The sequence below is a fragment of the Drosophila montana genome, unplaced genomic scaffold, assembly GCF_035044405.1.
Source record: "Drosophila montana isolate Dmon_TW-CO22-7 unplaced genomic scaffold, ASM3504440v1 contig_3200_1, whole genome shotgun sequence".
NCBI lineage: Eukaryota > Metazoa > Arthropoda > Insecta > Diptera > Drosophilidae > Drosophila > Drosophila montana.
In genome coordinates this window covers 1,966,399-1,977,385 of record NW_026998080.1, presented here as the reverse complement: position 1 = coordinate 1,977,385, position 10,987 = coordinate 1,966,399, and the positions used below count along the sequence as shown (strand labels likewise).

Genomic DNA, 10,987 nt, shown 5'->3' with positions numbered 1-10,987 from the left:
AATAACTTAAGGAGTGGCAATGTGGAGACATCGGTCAATCCCACTACAGACTCAACCTTGGTCGTTTCCAAAACTAATTGTGATATTTCATAAGTTCCTGATAAAGCTGCGAACTATTCTCGCAGATTCTTGCTGGCCAAAAGTTATACTGTGGAATTATGATCTCCGTATAATTCGAGCCCAAGTTCTCCTAGGACAAAGAGAATGGTGTGATGTGGGTCACCTCTTGTCCACGCTGCACCATCTTCCTGACCACGGCATTCAACATCATGAAGTGACTCCTGCCGGGAAAGAAAAAGGCAGCCAGTATTCGGGATCCAGCGCCAAGCTCCAAGTGCTGCAGCGCCACAAGGCCCAACAGCAGGAACTTCAAGGCTTTCTTCTGTTGCTGCAGGTCAAGAAGATAAGTTATTAAAAGTTGTAGAAAAGAACTACTTGTGAAATTATTGAATTCTTATCTTGCTGCCCAGCTGTTTTCTTATCTTTATAAGATGTGTTCTAGTAGCTGCCAATTTACTTGTATATTTGTTTTCCTAATAGAGGTCTCATCTGTTTAACGATTACGAACCACTTGAAACGTTTCCAATGATCGCTACGTGCTGACAATCAACATCTTTAATTTTAATCAAATATTTTAATCGTTTTTATACCCTGAACCCAATAAAATGAGTAAAAAGGGTATATATAATGTTGTTTTGCAAATGTATGTAACAGGCGGAAGGAAGCATCCTAATAAGACAATGAATGTGTATACTCTCAAACAACCTCAGCGCATATAAAAATATTCTAAGGCCCAATAAGATCAACTTTTTCATCAAGATTGGTAAAAAACACAAAAGGTATAAGGTGTTGGCAAGTATTTCGGTCGGTTAATGAAGTTCTGTAATTACAGGTAGAGCATCGCAATTTGGTATATACACACGTTTTGGGTGCACATTTCTGTCCTAAAAGATCGGACTATAAACACCGATGCCTTTTAGGAATTGTACAGCAGCAGCTTAAGCTGCGTAGCAAGTGTGTAGAAGCAAGCCAGAATAATTGGAAAGTTAGTTCGGCGCAGGGTTCAACGAATCTCGTAGTCGTGAAGACCCGACTAGAGACTATTGTTTTTTTTTTTTTTATGCTAATCACATACTGATCTCTATGAGAAGTTTATTAACATAAAAACTAGTTAGACCGTTAGATGCTAAAGAAATATTCTGATAAATTTAATGGCTTTCACTATTCTAGGTTAAAGGTTTTATTTTTAATTTTTGGGGTCTCTGTTGAAGTTATATTTACTCGTCTCACTAGTTCAGTTAATTTGATTAAGTATAATTAATTTTTCTGATTACCATTGTGCTCTCCCGTTTCGCACTTTAACAAATCGCCTGCGACCGATCCGCGACGCGATTCACCGGCGACTGAGAACCAAACGACATCTGTGCTCTGAGTTTAGTTAAACTAATCAGTCAGTGGCTTCTAACGGATTTCTGCAAGCCTGTTATCACATTAATATGCCGACGTAATTGAAGAAACGGGCGTGTTTTTTTTTTTTAGCGATTCGCATTGATTTTAATTTGTATACCCTGTACTCATTTAAAATGGGTCTGACAAGCAGAGTCAATTTAGTCCGTGTGTCTGTCGCTTCGACTTCGGAATCTTCAAAGCGTAAGATGAATTTTTATTTTTTTTTCGAAAGCTTGTGTCATTTTCAAAATATAGATAAAATCGAGCTTAAAAACAATCGAGTTTTCTACAGTTTTATACACCAAAAATGCTATATTTACTAAACATACTTCTTAGATACCCATTAATCACAGGGTATTCTGTGCGGAGTCTTCCCTTTCTCTTATTAATTCTTCTATTATAAACTAAGTATTTAGCATGCAAATGGTGTTTGTCGCTAATCTTAGTTTGCATTCGTTTTTTTATTACACAACTCTTGTCGTAGGTTACACGACTGCGCTTTTTGTCGGTTGTTGCGAAGGTGGAATGCAGCACATTAGGCATTCGCGTGATGAATAATAATAAATTGTGGGTGATTCAGTTGCCTTAAGATCAATGCTTAAAGAAATAGATATTGTTCCCCATCCAATTAGAATAATTGAAACTCGCAAAGAAGGGCTTTAACAAAGAGACGGATTTGATGCTAAGGAGCTAAAGTGAAAAAAGAGAAAAGGGAGAGGGCAGTAAGCGAGAGATGGTGAATAGAATTAAAACATCAAACTTTTCACTATGAGAAACATTTTAAAGATGCATTCAAACTAATTAATACAATTTTGCTTATCAATATGAGTTATCGACATAAATGAGGACTTTGTTAGTTTAGCTTAGCCTTTATTTTAGGCTTCTTCGCGGAGTTGAAATTGCGACAAACGACGAGCAGACCCAAAATGGGCAACACAACAATTGCCAAGGCAATGCCAAGGATGTCCAGCAGATAAAACTGATACCAGGCCATGTCCAGACCCGCAGATACCATATGCGGTGCTCCACGGTGATCAATGACATAATCGATCCAGAACATGGCCGTATCCATCGCACTTAGTGGTCGATCGCGGAAGATGCGTGAGGCACGCTTCATGTTATCCCTGTACTTGGGATTCTCCAGCAGTTCTGTAAGGGAAGACTGCAGCTCCTCCTTAGTAACTGTGAAATAGGCGACTTTAAGGGCATAACCAGCAGCTACGCCCTTCTTAACATTCAAATGCTGGTCGGGAAAGGCGGGCATGCCGAGCACGGGAACACCGTAATGTACCGCCTCCTGAAAACCGAAAAGCCCACCGTGGAAGATGAAAATCTTCATATTAGGATGAGCAAGTATATCGGTTTGGGGCATCCACTTTTGAACCATCACATTAGCTGGCAGGTTGGGTAACTTGTCATATTCGAATTGCCACAGGACGCGTTGCTTCAGGCTTCCAAACACACCGAGGAATATCCTGAGTTTTTCGGGCGGAAATGCTGCGCTGGACACTTGGCAACCTTCCAGGAAATATTTCAACCACGATCAAGGTTAGCAAATCGTAGATACAACTTACCTAGACTAACATAGATTGCTCCATGGCTAGCCTGATCCAAAAACTTTTGTATGTTCGTGGGCAAGGGTTTCGCCGACCTAATATGAAGGCCACCCACTGGAACCATATTGAATGAAACGGGCCTAGGCGGCTCCAAAGGCAAATAGGTGTTCAGAAGGATGGCTGAGATGTTACGCTCCAGTTGCTTAATGGTTGGCAGCTCCTTGAACTGATTGGAGAAGTGTTTCTGCAAAATATCATTAAGTGCCGGATAGTACCAAAAGGTGCGCAACGCGTCCTCTACAAGCGAGCTGTAAACGTTGTCAACTCGTTCGAAAAAGGACATGCGATCTGTGTAGGGCTTCCAACCGTGAGCCACATACGACCAGGGATTTATAATGCCCGTCAAGGAAGAGAAATAGTTGGAGAAACCAAAGGATGTTATGGTAACAATAGGTATTTGATACAGATAACCCAGAAAGAGGGCGCCCTCATTAAAGAACTGCTCCGTCAGAAGCAAATCATATTTGCCCAATTTGTCCTTGGCATCGATTAAATTCAGCACTTCCTTCTGCTCGAACGCAAAGTTCGTGCTACCCAAACCGATGACATGGGCCATCCTGAGGAATGTAACCGTGTCCAAATCTCTCATGTCCACCGCTGCCTTGGCTTTGTTCATATCCATAACTGCAAGTGACAGACAAAAGCTGTTTAAGCTCCTGTTTACGCCAGTAGACTTGCCTGCGCTCCATATGTTGTATTGTGGAATTAGGACCTCCGTATAATTCGAACCCAAGTTCTCCTTGGCCAATGAGAACGGCGTGACGAAGGTCACCTCGTGTCCGCGCTGCACCAGCTCTTTGATAATCGCGTTTATCATCATGAAGTGACTCTCGCCGAGAAAGAAGATAGGAGCCAGTATGCGGTATCCAGCGCCAATCTCCAAATGCTGCAGCGCCACAAGGCCCAGCAGCAGGAGTTTTAAGGCAATTTTCGGTTGCTGTAGGTTACATGGATAAGTTATTAATGGGCGTAAAAGAGTTCGAGTTAAATTGATGTAATCTCTATTTCAGTCTTGATAATTAATTGAATAAAGCCGATTGTCCAAGAGAATTATCTATAAGTATAAATCATTTTGTCTAAAGCTTTTTAACGTGACATGTGTGTTAAATGGCATTATTAGGATATAGATGTAGTTTTTCCATTAGAGAGAAGACATTTAAACGTTTTGCAAACGCATGTAAGTAAAGAGAGAAAGAGGTTTGAGTGCGAGAAATACGAAGGAACGTTTGCATTTGCAGCTAAATTATGATCAAAAACTTGTTGAGCTCCTTGCCTTCTATTCTTTGGCTTGGTAGTATTATTTTTATACGAAGTTACGACTATTTAACTTTGTGCACTTTTTTGACTCTAAAATTTCAAATAATTTTATTTAATTTTGCGTTGCTTTGTTGATGTACACACCATTTTTAGTTTACACTATGCACTACGCGTTTTTCCGATTTTCGACCGACCGCTGCAATCCGCGATTCACAGACGACTGAGTCGCTAGCCCGTCATCGGGTCTCGTATAAAAAAATATACATATGTATATGTAGACAGAGGCAAGCTTTCACTGACGCGCCTTTTGAAATATAGTATGATTTAATATGCACTTCATATACCCTGCAGTTATTGATTGCGTTGTCTGGGTATATGCCATGAGGGAAGCTTAGAATATTCCATGTTATCCAATATGGTATAAGTTGATATAACTGATCGATAAGCAACTAAATTGCAACTAGGCAATATAATAAAATATAGGATTGCTGACCAGGCTGCCTTTGGCCTCTGACTCCGAGGACTCCGTTATGCTGGACTGCAGTCGGCTTTGCGGTATAGAGTAGAATTACCTCGTAATAGTCACACATTTGCTGTTTTAGTCTTTGAAGTATCTCAAACTGACTCAGTCAGTGCAGCTTAAACGATTATTAATAAAGTGAACCATTCGCCAGGAACAAACTGGAGATAACTTCTGAGCTGACACAGTCGATCCCCTAGAAGGTGTTGGCTAACGTCATATAAGTGAAAGTCTTAACCATTATTATATTGCGAATCCCATCAAAATGAATTAATATATCCAAAATATTTACGCTACGCGCAACGAAATTTGAGACATTCCAATTTTATTACCGCTGAAATTAATTTCTTTTGCCTGTGTGTCGGCAACTAACAAAACAATTTATTTCTTGCGTTTGTTTACATTAATATTTAATATTAATATTATATTAATAGTGTTGACTGTAGATCCGATAGCTTAACGGGCGATATTGACGACTAACTTTGCAGCGCATAGAAATTGGAGCTCACAAACCAAATACGAAGGTGTCGGTAGGGGAACCTGCTGTACTTTCTTACGAAACTCTCGGCGTTGTAAAGGCTCTCCCAGAATTTGACGGGGCCCAAGAACACTATATGACTTGGCGCAAAGCGGCAAAGGCTGCAAATAGATTTATAGCAATCATAAGAGGAGCTCGCGCCATTATCAGAGGCTGCAGATTATACGAACTAAAAGAAGTAGAAGGCTCAAGTCGGGAGTCCCCAAATAGAGGATACCCTTCTCTTCCAACCCAAAAGGTAGCTCGCGCTACGTGTTCGTTTGCTTTATCATTAATATAAAATTTAAAAAAAAAGTTCTCTCTATGCCTCCATTCGATTGCCATAACAACAATTCATTTTCAACGAAAAAAAGCTAATTAAAATACCAGCATATACACACAGCACACAATGCAATACAAAAGCAATTGCAATGCTGTTTATAGAACTCAATAAAGACGTGCATTAATGCACGTGTGCACATGTACAGAGATTTTCTTGCAATTTGCGCTAGCTGCGTAGTTCAATATACGCACACGTTTTCATTAATAACTTCTGTGTTCCTCCCCGATCTTGATGAAATTTTCAACAGTAGATCTTCTTGTTCTATAGTATATTCCTATATTCTCAAAAACAATTGCATTAAAATTTTGGCATAAATAAGTGGGTAGTTTCAATCGATTTATACATTTGATTTATAGCTATCGGATGGAGGTAAGGGATGGCGATAGCTATCGGAAACAAATTTATACTGAGCGGGCACTAGGAGGACCTACGTTAAAAGTTCAAGTATCTCGTTCTTATAGGTTCTGAGATCGACGAGGGCATACATACGGACAGACGGGCAGATAGAAGGAAATGGCTAGGTTGACTCGGCTATTGATGCTGATCAAGGAGGTATGTTTCATTCTGCCTGTTACATATATTGACACAAAAACATTATACCCTTTTTACCCATTTTCAATGTGTTCAAGGTATAAAACTAAAGCTGATTTGGGGACAACTGTTTTGACAAGAGAAAGTGTAGTCCATAAGGACAAAATTAGGTAAAGAAAAACGGCTTGAAGAAGATTTTTCATATTATTATGCAATAGTACTTTTACTCTTTCATTTTATAGTTTTCATATGCTTTTATTATGAGTTGCATTATCGAATACAAAATCGACAGACTACATCCACTCAGATTACATCCCCTGACAGAAGCTGAACTGATTAGGGAAAACAGATAGAACAGATCAAGAAACATTGTAAACAAACTTTTGGAAGTCAAGAAAAACTTTTGGCAAGAAATGTAAAAAAAAATAAATTATAACTTGTCTAGTCAAACTGACTGTCATCACTTTACTTATATTAATCTATTAATTCAATACTCGCCAAGAGTCTAGCGATAATTTGCATCCTTTTTCGAATTCTATAAATAGAGTCTAGCGATAATTTGCATCCTTTTTCGTATTCTATAAATAGAATTGCGATTGCGCTTTTGAATGCTGTGGCTGTGCGTATAATGTTATTATATCGGCAAGATATAAGGCTGTGACAAGCATTTTGGTCCGTTCAGTACGAGTTCTCCTTTATCGACTACGTGCATATCACAAATATCTATAACTATTATTAATTTTGTGTAATAACTTTTCAACGTGAGGTGTGTGGTAAGAAGCATCATAAGGGGTGAACGTTTATTATGTATGTATATCATTCCAAAATCAAAACTTAGATTTTCACTTTCTGATGCCAATTGATAGTACTGATTACGAGACCAAAATGGTATAAAATTCCCAAATCGGACATTATTTGGCCGAGATATTCCAAAAAATCATCAAAAAAGGTTGACTTTACAAACGAATCGTTTTTTGGTCAACCACCTTTTCTAACCCATCGATTTGTAAAATGTTTGAATGCCAGTTGATAGTAGGGATCCCTACGAATTTAAAAAGGTATAACGGTCCGTACTATGCCATGGCCGGGGTATACCCAATAAATCCCGGAAAATCGCATATAAGGGCTATAATAAAGAGATGGCTTTGTTAGAGACGAAATGAGAGAAGGGGAAAAGGAGAGTGCATTGTGAGAGAAAGAGGGGGGGAGCGAGAGAGAGAGGAAGGGTGGTCAAATTAAAAACTACAATATAGTAAATATCTAATAGAAACATTTTAAAAATTTATGTAAACTAATTAACATAATAATAGCACAATATTGCTTTTCATTTTAAGTTATCAACATAAATGAAGACTTTGTTAGTTTTGCTTAGACTTTGTTTTAGGCTTCTTCGCAGAGTTGAAATTGCGACAAACGTAGAGCAGACCCAAAATGGGCAACACAACTATTGCCAAGGCAATGCCAAGGATGTCCAGCAGATAAAATTGATACCAGGCCAGGTCCAGACCCGCAGATACCATATGCGGTGCTCCACGGTGATCCATGACATAATCGATCCAGAACATGGCCGTATCCATCGCACTTAGGGGTCGATCGCGGAAGATGCGTGAGGCACGCTTCATGTTAACCCCGTACTTGGGATTCTCCAGCAATGCTGTAAGAGAAGACTGCAGCTCCTCCTTAGTAACTGTGAGATAGTTGACTTCAAGGGCATAACCAGCGGCTTTGCCCTTCTTAATATTCAAGTGCTGGTCGGCATAGACGGGCATGCCGAGCACGGGAACCCCGTAATGCACCGCCTCTTGAGTGCCGAAAAGACCACAGTGGGAAATGAAAACCCTGACATTGGGATGGGCGAGTATATCATTTTGGGGCATCCACTTCTGGACCATCACATTAGCCGGCAGATTGGGTAACTTGTCGTCCTCGAACTTCCACAGGACGCGCTGCTTTAGGCTTCCAAACACACCGAGGAACATCTTGATCTTCTCAGGCGGAAAGTCTGCACTGCGCACTTGAGAACCTGTCGGAAAATGTGTTAACCATGGTCAAGGTAAGATAATGGCAGATACAAGTTACCCAGACTAAAATAGATGGCTCCATGTTTAGCGTCATCCAAAAACTTCTGCATGTTTGTGGGCAGTGGCTTCGGTGACTTAATATGAAGTCCTCCCACAGGAATCATATTGAAGGAAACGGGCTTGGGCGGCTCCAAAGGCATATAGCTATTCAGAAGGAAAACTGAGATGTTGCGCTCCAGTTGCTTAATGGTTGGCAACTCCTTGAACTGCTTGGAGAAGTGTTTCTGCAAAATCTGATTTTGTGCCGGATAGTACCAAAAGGTGCGCATCGTTTCCTCTACAAGCGACCCGTAAACGCTGTCAATTCGTTCCCAAAGAGTCATGCGATCTGTGTAGGGCTTCCAGCCGTGAGCTACATATGACCAGGGATTTATAACTCCCGTCAAGGAAGTCAAGTAGTTGGAGAAGCCAAAGGTTGAAATGGTAACAATTGGTATTTCATACAGATGACCCAGGAAGAGGGCTCCCTCGTTAAAGAACTGCTCGGCCAGAAGCAAGTCATATTTGCCCACCTTGTTCTTGGCATTGATCAAATTCAGCACTTCCTTCTGCTCGAACGCAAAGTCCGTGCTACCCAAGCCCATGACATAGGCTACCCTGATGAATGTCACCGTGTCCAAATCTCTCATGTCCAGCGCTGACTTGGCTTTGGTCATTCCCATAACTGCAAGCGATAGTTAAGATTAGTTAAAAGCTGTTTAAATACCTGTTTACTTCAATGGACTTACCTGAGCCCCAGATGTCGTATTGTGGAATGAGAATCTCCGTATAATTCGAACCCAAGTTCTCCTTGGCCAATGAGAATGGCGTGACAAAGGTCACTTCGTGTCCGCGCTGCACCAGCTCTCTGATAATGGCGTTTGTCATCATGAAGTGACTCTTGCCGGGAAAGAAGAAGGGAGCCAGTATGCGGGATCCAGCGCCAAACTCCAGGTTCTGAAGCGCCACAAGGCCCAGCAGCAAGAGTTTTAAGGCGATCTTCGGTTGCTGTAGGTCATGTTAATTAATAGGCGTAAAAGAGTTCTGGTGAATTTCTTGATCTTTGCCACTGGAAATTATAATCTCAATTGTCTGTCATCTTATCTTTATGATAATTATTTGAATAGCTGCCTATTGCGAAAGGTTTGTAAATTTCACAAATTGCTGTCTTATCTGTCAAACGATTACGAACTGCTTGAAGCTTTTCCCCTATCACCTACGTGCCTGTGACAATTATCTACAACTATAATAAAATAAATAATTTTGTCTAGTAGCTTTCCAACTTGAGGCATTAAGTGGCATTATTAGGGATGTAGAGCTAGATACACGTTGATATGATGTTATTATCGCTTAAAACGTTTGTCCATTAGAGAGAAGCGATTTAAACGTTTGTGAATAATAAGAGAGAGAGATAGAGAGAGAGAGAGAGAAGCGCGGCATAATCGTTTGAGCATACAAATAAAACGAGGATATGTTTTTTTTTGCATATCTGCTAAATTATGATCAAAAACTCGTTGAGCCATTCTTTTATTTTTTAGGGCTGGAATATTCTTCTTATGAACACATGAAATCACAATTATTTAACTTTAAGCACTTTTTTGGATCTCTGGCGAACTTCTTCACCTAATTCAAATAATTTAATTTAATATAACGATGCTTAATTATTGTACACACCATTTTCAGTTCACACTGGACACTTTGCGTATTTCCCGATTTTCGGCCGACCGTCTCACGCCGCGATTCACAGACGACTGAGTTGCTAACCCGGCATCGGCTCTCATATAAAACGTATGTTGTAGACCTGAGGCCACTTATCGACGACGCGCCTATTGCGAAATAAGTAATGTTATTTTGTTGCATTTCATATACCCTGCAGCCATGGATTTTGTTGGCTGGGTATGCCATGAGCGAAGCCTGGAATTTATTTATTTAGTGCATCTTTTTGCAAGTACTCGAGCTAGAGCTATGTAACTCTTAGTAAATACAGAGCACTGTGCTAAACCAACTGTCTATCAATAGAATAGATACACGCAATACATAACTGCCATAGGTCAAAGAAAACATTTAATTATTGCCCAAAAAAGGGGCAGATTTTAAATAAAATAAATAATAATTATGTTAAAAAAAAAAAAAAAAAAAAAAAATAGAATATGTGCACTTTAATTATATAATCAAATCTTTTAAGTATTTGCTTAGACAGAAAAATGTGCATAGAGTGTCCAAGTACTGTGCTCAGGGCGTATTACCTAGCCTCCCACTTCAGGGAATATGTATGCCAATATAGAGGGTATTATAATTTTATCACAAAATATGTAAGACGTTTCGACACTATAAAGCATATATGTATGTATTTGCTTGATCAGGCAAGGAAATATTGTAGAAGGCATTATAATTCATTCAAGAAATATGCCCTTTACCCTATAAAGTATTTATTATTTATCAGTATCAACAGCCGATGCGATTCAATTCGATGTTCATGTTCGTCTGCCTCTTTCTACACAAACAGTCTATATATACCATATCATATAGCTTAATAGGAACGACCGGTTGAAAAACGAGTTTGCGCAGTAAGAAATTTGTCTGTTCTACAAGATTTCTGTTTCGTAACATAACTACAAAGGCCTTTACATCTACGCTATATGAATGTCGTCAAGGGTATTCAATCTTCGGCGTGTTCCGGTCTTTCCTGTTTGG

General features: G+C 39.7%; 1 protein-coding gene and 1 long non-coding RNA gene across 2 annotated transcripts; one reads left to right on the top strand and one right to left on the bottom strand.

Annotated features, from left to right (window-relative positions):
• Positions 1 to 2,209: 2,209 nt before the first annotated feature.
• On the bottom strand, positions 2,210 to 10,168 carry LOC135432419 (uncharacterized). The gene is made up of 6 exons (XM_064688121.1): positions 9,968 to 10,168; positions 9,043 to 9,301; positions 8,313 to 8,978; positions 7,595 to 8,256; positions 3,024 to 4,002; positions 2,210 to 2,967 (listed from the first exon to the last, which is right to left on the bottom strand). The coding sequence occupies exons 1-6, from the start codon at positions 10,151 to 10,153 to the stop codon at positions 2,303 to 2,305; spliced, it is 3,417 nt and encodes a 1,138-aa protein (XP_064544191.1). The 5' UTR covers positions 10,154 to 10,168; the 3' UTR covers positions 2,210 to 2,302.
• On the top strand, positions 6,105 to 6,683 carry LOC135432207 (uncharacterized). Its single transcript, XR_010436893.1, has 3 exons — positions 6,105 to 6,254; positions 6,332 to 6,403; positions 6,476 to 6,683. It is a non-coding gene; the product is annotated as an uncharacterized LOC135432207 (long non-coding RNA).
• Positions 10,169 to 10,987: the final 819 nt, after the last annotated feature.